This window comes from Podarcis gaigeae (assembly GCF_964106915.1).
Source record: "Podarcis gaigeae genome assembly, chromosome: 11".
Lineage (NCBI taxonomy): Eukaryota > Metazoa > Chordata > Lepidosauria > Squamata > Lacertidae > Podarcis > Podarcis gaigeae.
Window position 1 is genome coordinate 42,226,192 of NC_139687.1, and position 22,146 is coordinate 42,248,337.

Genomic DNA, 22,146 nt, shown 5'->3' on the forward strand with positions numbered 1-22,146 from the left:
TATATCAGTAGGGCTACTCCTATGAATGATTTCATATCGTCATATCTTCTAAGGAAGATAATGTTTCTTTATATGGTGAAAGAAGGAATAGGGTGGAAGAACAAGACCACCACCTCAGTGTCATACTTCTAGTTAAAAGTCACACTGGGGAGAGTCTAGAAAAGTATGGTAAACCAATGTGCCTGAAGCTGGAAGGCAATGGCTTAGGAAAAATATCTAAAATTTTTAAGAGGACAATAGCTGGCAAAGAAAACTGATGAGACCTGAGAGACTTTAAGCAGGGACTGACCAACCAAAGATTCTGGGTTCATCAAGCAGCCTGCTCCCCTTCCATAATGGGATTGCTAACTCCAGGCATCAAAAGATGCAGCTTCTAACAGTTGGATTTCTGTAGCCAAAATAGATACACCAGCCTTTCTGGAGGTGGCTCCTCTTAATAATTTTAGTTGCTTCTCCTCTAGTTCTCTGATAATGGTTGAGACTCATAGAATGGATCCAAATAAACCAAACAATTGGTTTAATTTACTGGTTTTAGCACAAAGCAAGTGTCACTTGCACTCAGATCAAGCCTATCTACTGTTTGATTTTATTCAACAAAGTTCTTACACAGAGTTTGGGTGGACTGAACCCAAAAAAAGGTACTCAAATGTAGTTTTTTAAATAGAGTTATTAATAAAATTGACCATATGGATTATATATTTCCCGTGTTAAACTAACTCAACTGGCTTCCTGTGCATTTCAGGGCATGATCCGAAGTGCTTTTTTAACATTTTAAAGAGATCTCACCTGATTTCGTAATGGCATCCGGTGATTAGCACGTGTCAAATTTCAGAAGAGAATGCTAAATAACTAATCAGTGGTTAAAACAAGCACCTTTGAATTCACTTTCAGCACCAGTTAGCTGTTTTGTGCAAGGAGCCTGCCTTCAAAGGGACTTGCTATAACTGATCAACAATTACAGGAATCTCTGTTGAAGTCTGTTTGGGGACCTGGCCCCCTCTCCTGCATGAACCTCTCCTGTAGTTACGATATTCAGAGCTCCTTATCTTGTTGCCCCTATTTTCAGAGGTTAGGCAGGTGGCAAATGTGGAATAGGACCTTTTTTGTGGCTATAGAAAACTCACATTCAGGATACAGTCACTTTCAAGTTTTAGGCACCAACTGAAACATTTTCATTTTTCTGATATTTTATTATTAGGTTGGTGCTTTCATTGCTACTTCTGAGTGTTACCCTCCAATTTTTGTTTTATTTAGCTGTTCACTTTTTTATCAGGTGTTTTATTTTATTGCTTTATATTTACTACATACATTTTTATACATTTTGCAGAAGTTCCATGATGTCAAATACCAACAGTATTGCATCTTTTGAAAGTTTTCGCTCAACGTATAGCACGCCATGAATTTCCAGTTAACTTTCCATAAACCTTCCCATTGTTTCATACCAATATTATACCTAAAATCCTGGGCCCATTTAATCTTGGTGGCTTTAACCTCCTCCTCCTCTTTGACTTCCCAGTCAAGGAGGAGTCGGTATGTCTTGGAAAGAATTTTTGTTTTGGAATTGATCAAATCTGTTTCCAGTCTGGGTGCCTCTGTCGAAAACCCCTTTTTTATCCATCTTAAATGTCTCAAATAGTTGATAGTATTGAAACCAATCTGCTATTTGCTCTCTTACTACTTCAAAACTTTTTAGCTTTAATTCGTTTGTGTCTTCCTTTAGTAAAGTTTTGTAAGTTGGCGAGTTCCCTTCTGTATTTTTCCTTTTTACCGCGGTTGCCTCAACTGGTGAAATCTACCAGTCTTAGGCTCTAAAAGATCTTTATATTTCTCCCAAACCATGTACAGGGATTTTCTAACACTGCCTCATAATAAAATTTTAGGTCAGACAGGGCAAAGCCTCCTCTTTCCTTTGCATTGATTAGAATTTGATGTTTAATTCTAGGTCTTTTTCCCTGCCATAAAAATTTTGAGATTTATTTTTGCCAGGTTTTGAGGCAGCCCGTTCCACCCAGAATCAGAATTGTTTGGAATAGAAAGAATAATTTGGGAAGCACGGTCATTTTGATGATAGAGATCTTTCCTAAAAATGAAAGGTTTAGCCGACTCCAAATCTTGGGGTTCCTTTTAATCTCTTTCCAGGTTTTCATATAGTTATCCTGAAATAAATTGATGTTTTTTGGAGAGATCCAGATACTTAAGTATTTTGCTTTATTGCAGATCTTTAAGCCAGATGTTTTTTCCAGGTCTTCCTTTTCTTACATTGTTACATATTTAAGCAGCAATTTTGTTTTGGAGAGGTTTAGTTTGAAGCCCGCCACTTCTCTGAAAGTTTGTGCTCCTGTTATAAAGGAACAAAAGTTGTTCTGTGTACCTGAATATTAGACTTCAAATTAATTGGAACCTATATATTAAAAACAATGAAATGGCCTGTGGCTAATTGAGTGCACCTTTTTTCCCCTAGTAAAACCGCTGCCGCCATCCAATCTGTCCCTGAACTCAGGAGAATTTCCCAGAGTCCTAAAGCTATCATGGGAAAACCTATTTCATGAAGCACCACTGGAGCTGAGATTTCAAATTCGATACAAGATCATTGACAGTATAAACTGGATCCAGGTAACCCACACCCATTATTTGTCAAAAAAAAATTGTAGCATTTTCTTTTATACAGTTGGTGTGTTTGCATCCAAAGAGCTGTTACAGTTGCATTTTATCTACTAGAATGGTATTTGTTTAAATGAGAGAAAATATAGATTTCAGTTAAGTGTTCAGTGGAAACATTTATAAATTATGTGAAAAGAATTATAAAAAATCCTTGTTGGGAAAAGTGAAATAGAAATTGAAGAATAGGTCAGAAGGAAAATAAACTGTTGAGGAAGCTTGTCGATTCTACTTCACAGTAGTTTCTAAGGAATTGACAGGCTGCTGCCAGGATAGGAAAATAAGTTTGACTTGATAATTGTCAAAACTAAATTTTAAAAAATCATTCCAGTAGCACTTTAGAGACCAATTAAGTTAGTTATTGGTATGAGCTTTCATGTGCATGCACACTTCTTCAGATCCCACATAAGCTTTATATAAGCTTGTATATAAGCTTTATATTGATAGCAAATGTCTATCCCTATTGGGATGGGTAATTGCAACGTGTTGCATCTTTCAGAGGGAGTTATTCTGAGTTTTTCCAGTAGTAGTACTGTGAGATTTGCAAATCGCTTCCAAGGCAAAATCACTTGGATTTCTGCTGAACCTGATGCTTCAGTTGGTTCAAGTCCATTAGAGGTCCCTAGAACATAATCAAATCACACCTTGTGGGATCAGTTTCAAAGGTTGCAGTCCGAATATGTGGGCAGGACACTTATGCCAGTGAGGCTGACAATGTGCTCTCCTGATCCCTACCCATCATGGCTGATAAAATCAGGACAGGATTTACTGAATGGGTCAAGAGTGTGGTTGATGCCTCGTTACAGGGCCTCGTTACAGGAGAGAGTTATGTCCATCACTCTGAAAGTTATCCCCCCTGAGGTCCCTCGTGGTTTTAGAAAACTACCATCCAGTGTCTTAATATTCCCTGCACATATGCCCGGAGGAAGCAGACTACATAGATCTATTCCAGTCTGGTTTCAGGTCCAGTTTTAACACTGAAACAGCTTAAAACACCCTTTTTAATTACCTTTATTAAGATATGCAGTCCTCTTGACTGCCCTTGACCTCTCAGAGGCTTTTGACACTATTGGCTATGGTTTTCTTCTGGTGCAACTCAAGGAGGTGGGAGTTGAAGGTACTGCATTACAGTAGAGTGGTTCCGTTCCTACCTGCAGGGTCACAGCCAGAAAGTAGTTCTAGGAGGCTGTTCCTCAGCCCTGTGGCTTTTGATTTGTGCAGTCACGCAAGGGTCCATTCTGTCTTGTGCTAGTCAACATTCTGTATGAAACTGTTGAGGACTTTTCCTTTGAGGATTTGGCACAGTACCATCACTATGCCAGCAATAAACAGCTCTACCTCTCCATTCTATCTGAATCTGGAGAGGCTGTGAAAGTGTTGGACCAGTGTCTCGAAGCAATGATATAGCTAAATTCCTAAAACCGCTGAAAGGGAAACTTTAAAAAAAACAACAGCAAGAGCTCTTGCTGCAAATTCCTTCTCATTAGAATTGTGTGGTAGAAAAAGGAAAAGGTGCCACAGCAAATATAATGTGAAGCAGTAAGGATCTAGCTCCAAGGGATACTTAGTCTACTTGGGTCTTTTATGATGAAGGGAGAAGGTTCCATCTGCTTAAGAACCCTGTCTTTACCTCCTGCTCCACATGAATTGCAGTACACATTAATTTTTCTGCTTCCACATTTTAACACTATAAGCTTGGGATATTTTTTAAGACAGTGGAGGCTAAATTTCAGAATCCTGGTTTCAGACAGGATTAATGGCACGTGTGAACTCCTTGGAAAACTAGGCAGCTGCTTGAAACAAGTACTGGGCCAAAGTAGTGCCCAGCCAAATTTCATAGGCTTGAAGGATTGGGGTCAGAGTGAAATCTCTGCAAAGACTGCATTACTTATCACTAGGTGACAGACTTCAAAAAGTATAAGAGCTTTCTTTAACAACAACAAATCCAGGTCACCATTCTAGCCATTTTCTTGTACAGGAAAGACCCCTGGGAACACTGCTACACCTTTACAATGCCTTTAATTTATTGTTTTTTTAAAAAAAAATAGAGAAGGGGAGAGAACCCTTTGCTGCATTGTAATATACAATAGAGCTTTCTGAAATTAACCTTTTCAGACCCCCCCCCCCAAATACCCATATAATTTCTGTTACAATTTTAATTTCCTATTGCCTACGGCATGTGATCGGAATAGAACCCAACTCAGTTAACCTCCTGTCAACCTATGGAAATAGGACAATTGGTTGAAATAGGACTTTTGTAGGTGGCAAGGGTTTAACTGGATACAGTACCTGACCTGAAAAATATATATTCTGATGCTTGTTATCAACATACCTCAGGATTGCAAAAAAAAATATGATGCAACATAAGAATTATTATATAGTTACTTTCTCTCTCTTGATAAGATGTTTAGCTCCGTAAGCTTTCTCAGTTTTTGAAGCAGGCAAAAAACACTAAATGGAGGGTGGAGAGAATAGTGACTAAACAATAGTGTAATTTGAATTTGAATTTAAGTTCTTTATCACAATTTCATGTTTTATGCTAACGAGGGTCATTCAAACAAAACATCTAAATTTGCTATGCTGATTTTGAGAGAGAGCTTGAAAATTCAGTATAGTGGATGTTGTTCATTCACTAGTAGCACTTCTTAAAGCCCAGTTTCATTTTGGCAGATTCCTCTTGAAGACACAGCAACACACAGAGATTCCTTCTTCATTCAAGATCTCAGACCAAACACAAAATATGTGTTTCAGCTGCGTTGTGTAACTAGTTGGGGAGAGCAGTGGAGTGACTGGAGTAAAGAAGTAGTTGGGTTCACAGCTGAAGATAGTAAGTAAGATTCCAAACTTCTCCAGTTTGCTCCGAATTGTCAAAATGTGTTTCTGATTAAAGGGTTTCTACACAATAAATATGTATACATATGTGTAATAACTATGATACAATAGAATGCAATTTGTCATTTAAATCATGAGTAGCAAACAGTAGTTATTAATATTTGCGAATTTACTCTGATGTTCGTTCATCTCTTATTAACCTCCAAGTAATGGTTCAGCATTATCTTGTACTTTATTTCACAATAGATGATGATAAAGCTCAATTTCTCAACAAATTAATGAGTTTTCTTCCTTTGCTTACCTTGACCAAATTTGTCAGTTTTACCATTTGAACTGTAAATCATCCCTGTATCTCAGAGGGTTGGTTCCCCCCCCCCCCCCAGTTATAGCCGATTACCATATGGCCAGCTGCTAATAAGTACAGTAGGCCTGTAACTTACAAGCATTTACCTTTACACGCATTTACAGCTTTACACACTTGACAAAATAATAATATAATTAAAAAGGGGAACCAGGAAAAAAGACTTTGGCAATTCCACTCACCATTGCACCCAGTGTGTTTTGACTATATACAATTTCAGCTTTAGGGACGATTCCCAAAACAGAAGCTGAGGGCTTACTGTGAATCACCAGCTCTCTATCTTCTGACAGAATCAGATCTTTGACACAATCAAATAAAATAATTATTGGGTTCTAATTTCCTCTATTTCACAGATTATCAACATACAAAAAAGATTTTACTTTTGGAGAAGGCCAAATTATTTGGTGCCTATCTGTATTTTAGCATTAATTCTACAACATACTTATTTGAACCCCTATAAATGTGGTTTAAACCTTAAAGAGATTAAGAACTAACAAAAATTGTTTATAAAACAATTATTCTAAGCTGATATTGAGAGTTTGATTTGGAACATGTTTCCAAAGCTATTGACATGTTCATTGATACTTGAAACACCAACTCTTATTCTTATTTGGATTGGTAGTTAGTACAAGATAAATCAAAATCCATGAACATGCTGTATGTATTCCTAAAAAACCTACTCTAGAAATAAAAAAAAAAATTATAATGACTTTCTGTATCTGCTTTCTTATCTTCCCCACTCCCTCACTATATTCCTAACTGGTGGTGAGTAAAAAGTTTGGGCCTTTTAGCCCGCCTGGGTCTGTCTTTCCTTCAGATCACACAACTGTGATCCTTACTTCAGAAAAGCTGTAGGAGCCTCCCAGCCACTTTTCCTGGCTGCTTGTCCCAAATCATGGAGGTGATATCAGCAGACACATGCCTGGCTGTATGTCACAGCCGACCATTGGATGACTAGACGGCTGCTATTCTTCATGCTCCATCTACTGCAACAAAGCACTTGTGAATATATATATATATATATATATTTGCTTTCGTAGATTTTCACGGGTACAGGAATGCAGGTTTTGGTGTCCTCGGGAAGACACCCGAGGACACCAAAACCTGCATATATATATATATATATATATAGACTTGGATCTTTTTCAGTACGCTACATATATATTAAAGAAAAATGAATAGTGGACTAAGTAAACATGATTCTTAAGAGAGATATTTGTCTTTATCAGAACCAACAAAAGGACCAGATCTGTGGAGGAAGATTAGTCCTGTTCACTCACCAGAAAACTGGACTCTGGTGCTGATCTGGAAGGTAAGTAGTACCAAATTTACTACACTGCATGTCTGATTTCCTCATGTTCTCACTAATATCTGTCATCTGCATACAAACATAATTCCTGTTATATGTAAACTCATGATACTATAACACTACTGTAAACACTTTCTTCTAGGTGGTAGCTTCTTTCACAACATATTGCACTCAGGATATATTGAAGTGTAAGATATGCACACGTGTAGCTTATGAAGTAAAAGGCTCATGTATGTCACATTTGCTACTTGTCCATTTTTAAAATAAACAGGGATGAAGATCTTATGCTTTCTTAGTCCTTGCTTCTGCAAACTGCAAGATGTACAGGTATATATGTAAACATATACCTTCTCCGTAAACATGGCACACATGGATGTAGTTTCTGGATAACAGTTCTGTGAAATACTGCTTGAGAATTGTCCATGTTTGGCTTATGAGGCAAAATTATTTTGAATGAAGTGATTTATTCTCTATGAACAAAACTTTAACACGTAAGCCTGATCTCAGCAAGTTACAAGATAGTGTGTTCCTGTCATAATGGATGAGAAGCATGAAATGATGTTAGCTGGAGCATTGTGCCCAAGGCCAGATGGTAAATATCATGTCTGAGTAGGACTTTGGAAAAGGTATCATGCATAGCTCTGTAGTAGACAAGCTTTGCATAAAAAAGGATCCTTGTACAATATTGGTTAGGATCTTGGTTAGCAAGTCTGAGAAAGGCTCTGCCTTAGACATTGGTGAGCTGCAGCTCATCAGAATAGATGGTTCTGGCTTAAGTGACAGCTAAAGGTCTTACTCTCATTAGCTAATCTCAGATGTTCACATATAAACTGTCAAATAAAACAGATCTTTTTCTATTTTGGACAGGAGTTAAATCCTTCTGAAGCTAATGGAATAATTTTGAAATACGATGTATCTATCTTGGGAAAGCCACCACTTCATTTTCAACAGCAATTCTACAGTCTGAACACCACACAGCTGACTCTAAATGTAGAAAATGGGACATATGAAGTGAGAATTAAAGCATCAAACAGTGTGGGTGAATCTCCTGCATCAGTTTTGCTGATCCCAGCAACTAACTCAAGAGGTAAGTTTTCCCACATGGCATTGAGTATATATCCCACTTTTTTGCCTACTTCACACATCCTATTAGAAGGGTCGCATGTAAGATTAAACTAAACGGTCAACCACAACACTTAAGTGAATGCTACTGAAAAGTTTGTACTGCACTCCTTCCTTGCTCCTGCTGCACAGCGAACAAAAAAAGTTTGCCTTGTCATGTCATCTGAACCCAGGTCCTTGGTTTGTATTGCTACACAAACTAGGAGCAGCAGCCAAGGTTTGTGCTTGCTGCTTTTGGTTTGTTAGGGGAGAAACAAACCTCAAGCCTGAGTTTGGAAGACACAACAAAGCCAGAGAAGTACAACAAGAACTTTTTAGCCACATGCTGCACATTCCCATTAAATCATAGCTCGTTTCTAACTATGGTTTAATGTGATGTGTAAACTGGATCCCCACAAGAGGAGAAAATGTTAACTTATTGAAGGATATCAGTCCTTCAGTTTCTGTTTGTTTTCAAATTAGCATTCTATCTGTCCAGTTCATTTTATTTTATTACATGTATAATGCACCTTCTGTCATGGAACCCAAAATGGCATACATGGTTCCAGGCCATCTAGGTATTTGCCATACCCAGAACTGCTTAGCTTCAACCATAAGGTGGCTTCAGATAATGCTGCTGCTTCCTCATCAAATCTCTTTTCTTTTAACTTAAGATCCAGGTGCTTTACAGGATAGCTTCTAAACGTTTGACTTATATAAGGCAGTGTAGGCATTAGTAAATGGAATCAAGCTTGTGAGACTTGGCATCTTCATTCTAACTTGGACTAACTTGGACAGTACCAATACAGATTATTTATTATGAAGTTATAAACCGCAACAAAATAAAACCAATACTCCTACAAGCATCTGTCATGGATGCTTTAGCTGAGATTCATGCATTGCAGGGGGTTGGACTAGATGACCCCTGTCGTGTCTTTAAAATTTATGAGTCTATGAGACATAAAATACTATAACATACAAATACATTAAAATGGGTTGTAAGTCTATAGCTGAGAGGAACAAGTGGGAATTACATATCTGGTATCTGTAAGACTACTTCTGAAATACGTGGCACCACCTAACAACTGAAACGAATAAGTACATATTAAAAACGTATTTTATTCCCTTACTATATACTGCTATATTTATAAGGCAATTTCTCAGTATGATAGACCTGTCCACTAATATGTCATTCTTATTTTTTGCTTTCAGCCATTGCAGCACAGTAGCTATTAAGGAGCAATGAAAACTTTATTAAACGTGCTTCAAAATGTAAACTTTTGAATTCTCTTTGGGTGTCAAAACTTGAATTGTAACTTATCTTTGATGCTGTTTGATCTGTGACCTTGGGCGTCTGCTCAGGCTCTATTAACATTTTGTTGTAGTGAAATATAATTACAGCTCTCCAACAACCCCTTTTAGTTTTTTAATGTTTGAAATGTTATAGAATGTTTTAGAAATAAAAATACTAATTGTATTATTTCTAATGTTTTAGAAATAAAAATACAAATTTAACAGTATGTTTATGGTCATTTCAGCTCCTGTGAAAAATCTTACAGCATTTCCTAAAGATGGCAAGCTCTGGGTAGAGTGGACAGTTCCTAAAACTGATGTTAATAGATACATAATTGAATGGTATGAAGAGTGTGACAATTTGACATGTGCTAGTGAATGGCAACAGGAGTCTGGAACGAAAAATCGCACATTTTTAAGAGGTAACTCTCAATATTTATAAACACTTGGGTATTTATAGAGTACACAAACTTTTTTATACCTTAAAGACATGTGATTTTGGTTTTTTTAGATAAAAAGGCACTTGTAATTGGACATCTTTTTAAATATAAAAGAAATATAAATATGTCTATAATAGTTGATCTTTCTAAGCTCCTGTCACACATGGGGAGGAATTCCTTTAGGGCACTTTTTATAGGTTGAGAGAGCTGAATTCAGTGTTACAGCATGCCAGTTTTGTCCTTTTGTGAAGTCTTATCAGTGTGTGTGCCCCTCTTTGCCAATGACTGAGCTCTGAATAAAATCAGTCTCCCTTTCATCATAGTCCAGAGGTGATCCTGCTTCTCATCCCTTTTGTGTCAAGGGGAACATATTGAAGCCTGCAAGAGAGACAACAGAGCTCAGTAGCTACACTAACAACAGATGGGAAAACAGACCTTGGGTGTCGCAGCTATGCTTCAGGATTACAGTTTTCCAGTATAGTTAAGAAACTCTCTGACACTGCATTTACTAGGTAGCTTCACAGATTTTCATGGAGAATGCTGTTCTGTCCCCACCCATGGATAGCTTGGTCATCGCAACCCCAAAAAGTTCCCTTTTAGACATTTCAGATAGAGAATAAGTATGAAACATTTGCACAATCACTTGCCAGCATGTCCTATATAGCATCCAAGATTCATTCAGATGTATTTTAGAATAGCTTCTAGGCTGTTCAGCTGACTTTCCAGGTGTTTAGAGTATTTGTACCCCACTCTTCAGCTGAAAACGCTCCTGGAGTGGAAATGAAGGGATTTGATTAAAGGTATGCAGGGAATTGATGAACTAGTGTTCAAAATGGAAATGTCAGTGGATCTATATATTTGAGAATATGCAAATCTGATTTTTAAAATTATTTCCTTAGGAGGCATAAAGCCACGGAAAAGCTATAAAATAAGTGTGTATCCATTATATTCAAATGGTCAAGGAGAAGAAAGATCAATACAAGCATACCTTGAAGAAGATGGTACGTTTAAAGCACCAGAATTTCTCTTGCATGACGGTAGCCAAAAACGTCTTCGGACTTCTGCATCAATAGGTGGCATGACTGCATTGGGCAGATGGTGTTTTCTGAGAAATTAACTCGCATTGTGCAGCTAGCTTAAGGGTTGGCCAAACCAGATTCATGTGGTCATATGGTTTCTATTTTTAATGTGATAAGTAAAGAACGAAACCTCCAGAGTCTTTAGCTTTCTTCTGACGTGACTAGTGATCTAGTGTTTACTCATGTGCTCCTCTCCCCTTTGCTCTGGAAATATTTATGAAAATCTGTGATAAATGGCCTATACTTTTTAAATGTGGAGGTTTTTTACTTTTTATTCTCTGTACATAGTTATTAATATATGGGCTCTTATTATGCAAACCTTGTCGTCTTCGTTATTATAATTTCTTAGAACTCTCAACAAAATACAGACTTTGAAAATTAAAGGTTCTTCTTTTCTTACAATACAATCAGACATAGTATGTCATTTGCCAGTATACCTTCAGGCTTGTTCCATATTAAAACAGATAAAATGGCATTTTAATATAACAAACTGAAAATAAGCAGTTATCTAGAATTTGCTCTTCAGAATTAATTTTTCAATATTTTCCACTAATAGCACCTGCTATAGGTCCCACTGTTCGCACAGCAAAAGTTGGAAAAACTGATGCCCTTATTGAATGGGAACCTCTTTCAGTAGAAGAACAGAATGGATTTATCAAATACTACAATATAATTTACAGAACAGCTACTGGAAATGAAACAGGTAATTGAGTTTTGCTTATCATGTTTAAATATGTGATTCAACTGAGATTACTTTTTCTAAAGATATTTTAAGATTTGCTTTGCCTTTTTCTCTACCCAAACTCCAGACATTTTAAGTTAGCATTTATGTCTGCAGCAGCATCATAATGTATAGTGATGTGGCACAAATGTAGTAATTGCTATACCTCATTATGCATATGTTTTTTGCTGGCTCATATTTCTGGGAACAATTTTTTTCTTTTATAAAATCATTCCTTTTGACTGTGATCTATAGGAGGGAACTTTCAGTCATAAATTAAGCTCACTTCCTTCCAATTATTGAGTCGTCTCTCTTTGGTGTGGCTTTTAGCCTTTTACAACTTCCGTGAAATATATAAAAAGCTCTTCAAGCTTTCATATCCTGACAAGCATAATATGCTCTATGTGAGCTTGTTTTGATGATCTGGAGGTTGCAAGCTGATGTAGAATGCAGAGGATACCTCTTGAATAGTGGGTCACTGGAAAGTCATTAGGCATTAAAGCATCTGGATGTTTGCTGACTTTTCTGCAGCCTTTTGTGCACAGCACCAGATGCTCATTTTGACTAATGAGCATCATAATCTAAGTATCTTACCTCCTCCCATGTGCCCTACCGCAGCCCTGAAAGATAAATGGAGAGCATGCTCGTTTGCCAAGATAGTAAGGTATCTCAGCAAATACTTTTTCATAGATTTATGCCTTGGAGTTTCTTCAAACCTTTTCATTTGATAGAGAGGAGGATTTCTCCACACATGCAGAAAGAACTTGAAACAAGTACTGCTTATTTGGTGATAGGGGTGTTATAGAAGAGTTTTATTTACCAGGCATGCATGTTTAAGTACAGTCTTCATATTTTCTTTTTATTTGAATCATGAAAATTATAACTGATGGGTAAAACTGGTTTTGCTTGTATAGTGTTAATACAATAGCTGTCTACTGTTTTATATAATGCATATCAAATGGGTGATTTTCATTTCCAGTTGTGTTTGTGGACCCTTCTAAAACGGAGTACCCACTGTCGTCCTTATCAAGTGACACTTTATACATGGTGCAGGTAGCAGCATACACAAAAAATGGAGGGAAAAGGGGTCCTGCTTTTACATTTACTACAAAGAAATTTGGTAAGTTCTTACATAAAATGTTTAATATGTTTAATTGTTGAACTGCTCAGGACCTAGTATGCATTGGTAGCGCCACATGTCTAGTTTCATAGTTTAACTTTAAGTAGTACTCTGGAACTGTATTCCACACTTGATAACCCTAACTTGATCATCAAAAGCAACCATTCGTCTCATCTGAAAGGTGGCTTGGGTGGCTGTCCATCCATCATGTGATGCCATCTAGTGCCCAGTGACAGAAATGGCACTTGAAGTCAAAGCATCTGCTTAAAAGAACTGGAAGGAATAGAATACCTGTGCATTGACTGAGTGCATTCCCTGTCTTTGGACACTAGGTGGCATCACACCACACAGGTTGGTTGGTTGGTTGGTTGGTTGGACACTCACTGAAAACATGAATTAAGATGGGTCAATATTACGACATGCTTTCTCACCTCTGCATATTACCTAGAGATACCTTTTTGCATTATCTTCACATACTTAAGAGAGAGTCTTTTGAGTGGCTGTCTCCGGGTTTTGGAACTCCTTACAGCGGAGGCTCATAGACCTAGCCCCCTGGTTGATGGCCTTCTGCTGCCAGGCAAAGCCCTTATGTAAGTGGGCATTCGGCCTGCCTAGGTGGATTTGTTCTGCCATATTGCTGTAATTCATGTTCTCAATTAGTTGTCCTTTCTTACGTTTTAAATCTGTTCTTCCTTTCTTTTGATATTTTAATTGTATTACTGCTTATTTTGTGTGGATCAGTTACTTTTTATTCTGGATTTTATTGTTAGTCACCTTAGGCTTTGCCTTATTATTTATTTTTAAGTAGGGCAAAAGTGTAACAAAATAGAAGATTTTGCTTATTATGCCTTAAAGCTCATCTAAATCATTTAAACTTTTTTTCTCTCAAGCAAAGAAGACTAGGGTCAGGTTCTGAAAGACTTACTTTATACTAATGGATTTCATGTTTTTAAAATATGATTGTACTAAGCACAGCATTTTTAGGGAAATATTAAAAACATCTAACATTTTGTCTTTTACCTTTTAGCGGAAGGAGAAATTGAAGCAATTGTTGTCCCTGTGTGCCTAGCAATCCTGCTATTTACTCTTTTAGGTGTATTATTTTGCTTCAACAAACGAGATAGGTAAGCATCCTTATTTCAATACATAGCATGGAAAATATTGCTGCCTTAACACTGAAAGAGGTATTAGGCAAAAGTTCTGAGTTTGCTCTGATTGGGTTTTTTTTCCTTTCAAGCCCAGGGCTGTATTTCCTCATGGGCTGTCTTGAGGCAGGGAGGGGCTGCTGCTTGACACTGGTGGAGACAAAATGCCAGAGGAACAGATGTTGTTCTTTGGATAATAGGGTACATTGCAGCCATGCAAAAGGCAGAACTGTGTATACTCATATCTCTCCATCCAGGCAAGCAAGGGCAGCTATCACAATTCGAAGGCATGTACCAGCCAGGCAACAGCAGTAGAGCACAGGGTCAGGGAAAGGAGTAAAGCTTGGGGTGGGTCCCATGTTCACATTCAGGCCCTGAGCCTGACATTCCCCACCCCTGCTTTTTGTAACCCTACAGAAAGAATTTATAACACTACTCATATTTTAGTTGGTGTATGTGTGTGTAATAATTTACATATTACCTTTCAGCTCTTGAAAGTACCCTCAATACAGTTCATAGCATTAAAACAGCTGATGAGCAGATTCACAACCTGGTTGGAATTAAAGCAAGTCAGAATCCTTTAGAGAGCCAGTGTGGTGTAGTGGTTAAGAGCGGTAGTCTCGTAATCTGGGGAACCGGGTTCGCGTCCCCGCTCCTCCACATACAGCTGCTGGGTGACCTTGGGCCAGTCACACTTCTCTGAAGTCTCTCAGCCCCACTCACCTCACAGAGTGTTTGTTGTGGGGGAGGAAGGGAAAGGAGAATGTTAGCCACTTTGAGACTCCTTAAAGGGAGTGAAAGGCAGGATATCAAATCCAAACTCTTCTTTAACCCACCTGCCTAAACATTGTTGGAGTGGGGGAGTACAGTTATCTCCTTTTAAGCGAATGTTCCACAGCTAGGGTGCTGCAGCAGCGAAGGCCATTCCATATCCTAGCCAGCCATGCCTCCTATGGAGATGGCACATAGAGCAGTGCATCTGGCCGGTTTGTGGAGCAGAACCTTCTTGGTTGTGTCATGGATTGCATGCATTTGTTTAGAAAGAAAGAAAACAGACTTTTGTAGTTTCTGGGCCTTACTGCCCCTTCCTTTTACAGCCATAGTGATGCTAAGTAAGGAAAACATTCCAACCTGGCCCAGTGCAAGTCTCTCCTGGCTTCCTTTTCTCAGCCAGAGCTGCCCTCTGTGAAGGTGAAAAGGCTGGCAGTGGTTTTCCAGATGTAGCATCAGACCTAGAATACTTGAAACATTTTCTGTCTGCATAATCTTTTCCCCTATTCACAAGGTGTGGCCAAGACCACAGGACCCCTGTTCACCTATATACAGAGCTCAAAAATCATAACATTAAGAATCTGAAAGTTGGAGCTTAACATTGGTGTAAGTTTTATCAATAGGCACTTGCAATTGCAATGCAATGACTTGTCTCTTGATCCTTTGCCAGCATCAAGAAGCACATCTGGCCTAACGTGCCTGATCCTTCTAAGAGTGTTATTGCCCAGTGGTCACCACAAACGCCATCAAAGGTAAAAACAAAAACAGACTATTCTGAAGTACTTTGTCGTCCTCATCATTGTTTATTTGTATGCTGCCTTTCCATAGTTAAACCACTAATGTGGCAGTAGGATGCAACTGTCCTAAGCAAAAGGATAGTAATGGTTGGGAAAGGGAAGTGAAAACAGGCTAGAAATAAAATATTTTATTGTGGAATTTAATAACATCCATTCTTGGGATATGAGTATCCCTGCCACAAAAATTCTTCATAGTCCCGCAGTAACTGTGACTTTGTGTTTAAAACAGGACTTGCATAAAGAGAAACCAAAACTGAGAAACTGAGTCTTCAGAACAGTGTAGAGATGTTACAAGTTTTGGGGGGGGGGGGATTTGGAATAGAGAGCTCATTTCTGGTAATGAAAACAAATTCTTAGGCTGAGAGGCACTCAAAGGTGCTCTCGTCTTCAATTCTAAGAACACCTCTGCCCCTCTAATCCACTGAAATGTGCTTAGCTCCAGCTGGTGGATCTGTGAGGTCTGAGAAAAAAACAAAGATCCTGCAGGCTTGAAATCTGCCTATCCTTTAGGGAACATGGAGATTGCTACAACAAACTCTCATGTATTGAGATTTAAAGATGAAAAATAAAAATAAATACCCAGTTAGATGCAAGCTCCAGCACTTCTCATTTGAAAAGTTGAGGAGGGAATTATTGTTCCATTTTTGTATCTGTAAACATGGAAGAAACTTAATATTTTTAATCCTTTAAGTAGAAATAATTAATTTGCTATCCTGGAGAGAATCCAATTTTATATACAGAATTTTTTTTAACCATGTTTGGGGAATAATGCAAATAAGGCAGTAGCGCTGTTGTGAACTTTGAATAATTCAGTATTTAGGTGAGAAGGGGTTAAAGTCAAAAGACTGAATTGGAGCTGCACTAACTCGCTGCTCAAGTAACTGTAAGTCCTAGAAGGATTTTTGAGTGCATGCTAACGACAGCATAATATAGATCCTGAATATAGTTAATCAAGTTGCATCATTTAAAGGTAGCATTAATTAAATCTGTGGTTTTTTCCTTAGCATTTTCATCATTCCAAAGATCAGATATATCCCGAAGGCAGCTTTACTGATGTCAGTGTGGTTGAAATTGACAAGAAGTCATTTTCTGAACAGGATCCTAAGCCTTTTGACTTGCTTAGAAAGGAGAAAAATGCCTCAGAAGGGCACAGCAGTGGTATAGGGGGGTCATCCTGCATGTCTTCTCCTCGACAAAGCGTTTCTGACAGCGATGAAGGCGAACCTGCTCAAAATACTTCCAGCACTGTGCAGTATTCAACTGTTGTACCCAATGGCTACCGGGACCAGATACCTTCAGTCCAAGTCTTTTCAAGGTCTGAGTCAACGCAACCTCTACTAGACTCGGAGGAGAGGCCCGAAGATCCGCCAGGGCTGGGAAGCGACAACTTGACACCAAGGCATCGCTATTTCAAACAGAATTGTAATAACGATGATACAGTCATGGAGGAGCCTCATTTGGATGGGGCAAAACAGATTTCTCCAATAAATGAGGAAGATGCTGCTGGACCTCAGACTTTGCAAATGTGTAGCTCTGGCCCAGATGAACATGATGTTGCCTTAGCAGGTGCTTTCCACCCAAGCCCCAAAGGACTAGCTGCAGAGTTTGAAACAATGAGAACAAATGCAGTGACAGAGGATGAGGTCCCAAAGTGTTACTTACCACAAACTGTAAAGCAGGGTGGTTATATGCCCCAGTGAGGAGACACTGCCACCAGTAGATACTGTTACATTATTGGTTCTGATAAGTTAAACTGTTTTTAAAATCTTGCTTCTGCTGAACAATTCAGGTTCATTTATGGAAGAAAACGTGGACAACATGGGTTTGCGGACTTTGATTTAAGTTGGAAGTTTCCACCCGTTCTTGCAGAAATATTCCTTCAAGCACTACATGTCACTCAACTTTTCAGGCAAATTAGTTGCCATTCAGTTTTCTTCTCGGGCATCACACTTCTTTTAAATTAAAATGGAACACACCTCGTTTTGCTAGAGGTAACGGCATAGAGATGGAGACTGACACTGAATACCTTCTTACAGGATGAAGAGATTAGTGTATTATATTATGAAATGTGCTCTTTTCATCAACTTTGTTGTCAGCTTTGTAAAAGTACAGTGTTTTATACTGGAACAACTGTGCTTTTAAAATAATCTGGAGACCAAATCTGTGGCCAAACTTATGGCAGAATCAAAATATTAGATGCCATCTTAATATTCCCAGATTAATGGACCAGAAACACTTTGTTTGGAAATGTGCCCTCCTTGCCAGTCAAGAACTACAAGCCAGTGGAGTGAGATATTTACATGAATCATGACTATCAAAATACTATTAACGTCAAATGCCAGTATTTCATACCCTTCCTGTCTTGCAAATTGAGCCAAATCTACTGCCGTTTAAACACTTTTAGAACTCATAACCTGTGCACTTATAAGTGCACTTTTTTGCTTTTTATCAGGATAGACTTGGGTGAAGTAAACATATTTAATAATAGATAATGAAGTTATATAGTAAGTGTGTTTTTAAGGGGGAAAGTCCACTGCTCTTTCTGACTGCCAGTGCCAGGTTCTAGTATTCCCTGCTGCCATTATTAATTTGTAGAACAGAAGAAGAAAACTGCATAGCCATGGCGGACCCACAAAGACATCTTGAAGAACTGCAATATTGGCACTCTGCATGGAGGGTTTTCTCTTTCGCCAATGAATAAATTTAGAAACATTTCTTGCAGATTCTGTTTGTATTTAATATAAAATCATTAAGTTGAGACTGATTTTTGAAGCAATCCAAAAGCACTACAATTGTTTTAACAGGAAATAAAAGTTAATTTGATTCTTCCTCAACAATTTAACTATGGTAGTGATTGTGTTTTGAAATCTCAGTGGCTTTTACTTTATAAGCTCTTGCACTGTAATTGGTGGCTATGAAGATCAGCCAGCCAGTCTCTTAAGAATGAATAGCTGTAAAACACATTTTAATGTTTTAAGGGTTTCTTCTATAAAAACAATTGATTACAGCAATGTTCTTGGAGTTCATAAATTATAATAATGAATTTGTGCCATAACCACCTCCAGACTTGTTTTTTTATGTTGAGCTAATAGATTTACTCTTCACCTGCTTGTAGTGCATGGCTCCTTAATGCCACTTTTATGATGCAGTTATACTTCATCCAGTGCTCTAAAAATGTAATGAATGCCAACAATATTCAGTCCATAGTTTATTGTGATTTTTCTATTTTTCAGAAACAAATCTTCCCAAGATTTATTTGGGGGTAAAGCAAAGTTAACACTGTGAATAGTGTTCTGGGTGCTTAATTAAACCCGCAATCCTAACACCTTACCTGGGAGTAAGCCCCATTGTGCTTTTTGAACTTGTCCTATACAGGCCCCAGTAAAATAAATGTAAGCTTCTCAGTGGCAAAAGCAGTCTGTTGTGACCATAATACAGTCTTCTTGTATGGTATCTCAAATGTCAGAATCCCATTTTATTGATTGAGCTGTCCGTCTTCATGTTAGTCTCCAACACAGACAATTTAGTTCTACAATCACCTTACTTCATTAAAGTTAAATATAGTTTAAAACACATTGTTTGAAATTTAGACTTCGCCTTTCCTTTGGCAAGCTTACCTCACCAAAATTTTAAAATATTTTAAAAGAAAATTTAAAAAATGGTTCTTCAGTGGAAGTACTCATGAAAAGTTTTATTGAGCATTTTCAAAAGTTTGTCACAGGGTATGGTATGAGACAACATGGAACTATACCTTGCTAAAGCTTAGTAGGTTTAGGTCTGCTCTGTCCTGAATGGGGACTACCTAAGAGTCGTGTGCCTTGTCTTGGGTTCCATAATGAAAGAAAGGCAAGCTATAAATTGATTTCCTTCTCTGGTACTCTAAATGCTCTTGGTGATTTGTTATGCAGAACACAGAGTATTGTCTTGACATTTATTTGGGAGGGGCTGTCTCAATCAAATCAATGCCACTAACAGTGCACTCTTATACATGTCTACTTAAAAATAAGTCCCAGAGTTCAATGGAGCAAGCTCCCAGGTGTGTATGAAATCAGAATTCTAGCCTTAAGTTAGCAATCCTATGCACACTTCCTAGTTCCATTGAAACCAGTGGGATTTAACTTCTGAAGCTTTTCTGGTGTGCAGAGAGGAAATGTCCAATCGCCCATTGCCTGTGAAAGTTGGGCTTTAGTTCCACCTGGTGGTTGAAGGCAAGATGAACTCTTGGGAAGAGGAAGCTCCCTCAATTCAGTTTACTCCTGCCTTTGTGTATTGTTTAATACACCATTCTAATGTTGAAAAGAGAGTTTTGAGATTTTGCTTCATTTGGCCGCACCAAAAGCTGATTTGTGACAGTAAAAAATAGCACCTAACATTTTCCTCAGGCATGTCAACACTAAATTGCCTGAATCCAGTTAACAGGCAATGTAAGGTAAAAGGTTATTTACATGCTATATGTATGTATATATATATATATGTATGTATGTATCTTTGTGGGGGAGATTTCACATGTGACTTGCTTATTTTCTGTATTAAGAAAGCCACACTGCAGAAATTGACCTTAAAGCACTGCTTTCAAAAAATACAAAACCAAAAAAACCTTAACGCCTGTTTTTAAACCAGAGTTCTGAAGCAAGCTGAAATAAAAATGTAACTTTTTTAAGGTTAAGTATTACCCATTCCTTTGTGATAGAATTGTTATGTAATAAAATTCTACATGTAATTTTGTTCATAAAATTCAAACTAATGTGGCATTAAGTGTGACTTATAATTAAACACTGTGGTTTACTTTATTATGCATGGATTTAAACCAGATTCTGTTCTTAAATACTCAGAATTAAGGCTGAGTTCAGTAGGACTTGCACATGGATGCCTTGCTTGCATTTGGTGTCAGTGGGGTGAAACAACAAAGACCTTCATACAAGCTCTGGGTTCAGATATTCTGGAGCAATGCATTCCCTAACTCTGTATAGCATTTGTACATAGGCTGGTTGCAGGGATAGTACGAATACATTAACAGTTTATGCTGATACATGCATTCCATCCTATGTAATATGCTACCCATGTCTCTTTCTCACCCAATACTGCCTCATGTTGCTTGTTAGCTAAAGTGATGGACCAACAAAATGTATGGAGATATACCATGCTATGTTCTGACTGCTGGATGGAATGTTAGCTGGAGAACTTTGTATTTAAGTCTACAGAAAAGTGGGAAACCTCATTTGATTTCAAAACAGCTGTGAAAATTTGATGCTGAACCTCAGTATTGTAGCTTACTGCTCCAGACATCAATCTGGTAAAGGTTCATAAACACCTTTTGATTGTCAACTCACAGTAATGCACACAGTGCTTAATTTTTCATCGGGACCTGTCTGTGCTGCAGCTTGATACAACCATTTACAATCATTCACATGACTAATCTCTGTACTCTAGGAGGAAGGTTCTTGTCTGGGGCAATTAACTAAGATGTACTTCCTACTTCCTGTCTGGCTTGGCTAGATGTGACCTGTTTCAACCAAGACCATACAAATGCAAGAGAAAATCTCAAAGATAAGGCACGGTCTTGAAGTTGCAGCCAGTCAACTTCAATAGGTCACACTTTAGTGAAGACAACCTTCCACTAAAAAAAAGGAAAGCTGTGCAAACATCTTTCAGGCATGCCTGGAGCAATTCCCAGAATTTCTTGGACAGTTGTTTCAGGTCAACCAACAGTCAATTCAGCTCCCAACTAAGCACTGACATGTAGTCAGCTGCTAGCATAAACAAGTCCTTGGCCATCCCTTGTATAAGAACATCTGATACCCATTCTCATCTCTCCATAGTTGCATGTTTGTCATCCTCGCAGTGTTGTGCAAACTATTGTTAACGTATCTATTTGTGTAGCCTTCGGTGTCTTTGGAGTACCGTATGTTGTATGTGTATGTTGCTTTTCTAGCTGCATAAGACTATGAAATCATAATTAAAAGTTGTCTTTTTGTTTCTCTCTATTTCCCAGCAGTGTTTTGCTTTGTGTTTGTTTTGTTACATTACATTCATTAGTGCAGTGGCTACAAAACTGTAGGTCCATATATACTGCTGTGCTGGAAGAGAAATATTTTGGAAAAGTCTCACCTGTTTGATGCAGCCACCTCTGCGCATTAAAGCAGATTGACATTCAAAGCATTGATCCCTTCTCTGCCACTATATGGGTATCAACATCAATTGGAGAGAACAAGGCTGCAGTGGGCTTTACTGAGGTGGTCTGTGCTACAGCTGAGTTAGAATCTGTAGCACAGGCATTGTTTACTGATTAAGAAACTCATGAGTGTGAAGGCTACCTCAAATTTTAATCCAGAAAAAGGAACTGCTCCAGTTATTAAAAGTATGGGGGAAACATAGGATGGCATGCAAGGTAGCCAACATGATACTCTCCTGCTGTTGTGGACTCCTCAACCCAGCCAGCATGGCCAAGAGTTAAGAGATGGAAGTTGTGAATTACAACACTTGTAAAGTTGGCTTTCTCTGCCCTAGAGGCCACTAGGT

At 38.1% G+C, this 22,146-nt stretch overlaps 1 protein-coding gene across 1 annotated transcript in view; it reads left to right on the forward strand.

Moving 5' to 3' along the window:
- IL6ST (interleukin 6 cytokine family signal transducer) overlaps positions 1-21,607 on the forward strand; it is a 31,065-nt gene extending 9,458 nt beyond the window's left edge. The window contains exons 6-16 of the mRNA XM_083703453.1: positions 2,462-2,613; positions 5,329-5,485; positions 7,081-7,163; positions 8,028-8,247; positions 9,800-9,976; positions 10,894-10,995; positions 11,630-11,776; positions 12,774-12,914; positions 13,942-14,038; positions 15,501-15,582; positions 16,632-21,607. Of these exons, the coding sequence (XP_083559579.1) occupies positions 2,462-2,613; positions 5,329-5,485; positions 7,081-7,163; positions 8,028-8,247; positions 9,800-9,976; positions 10,894-10,995; positions 11,630-11,776; positions 12,774-12,914; positions 13,942-14,038; positions 15,501-15,582; positions 16,632-17,327 (2,054 nt within the window). The 3' untranslated portion in view covers positions 17,328-21,607. The remainder of the gene's footprint in view (positions 1-2,461; positions 2,614-5,328; positions 5,486-7,080; positions 7,164-8,027; positions 8,248-9,799; positions 9,977-10,893; positions 10,996-11,629; positions 11,777-12,773; positions 12,915-13,941; positions 14,039-15,500; positions 15,583-16,631) is intronic.
- Positions 21,608-22,146: the final 539 nt, after the last annotated feature.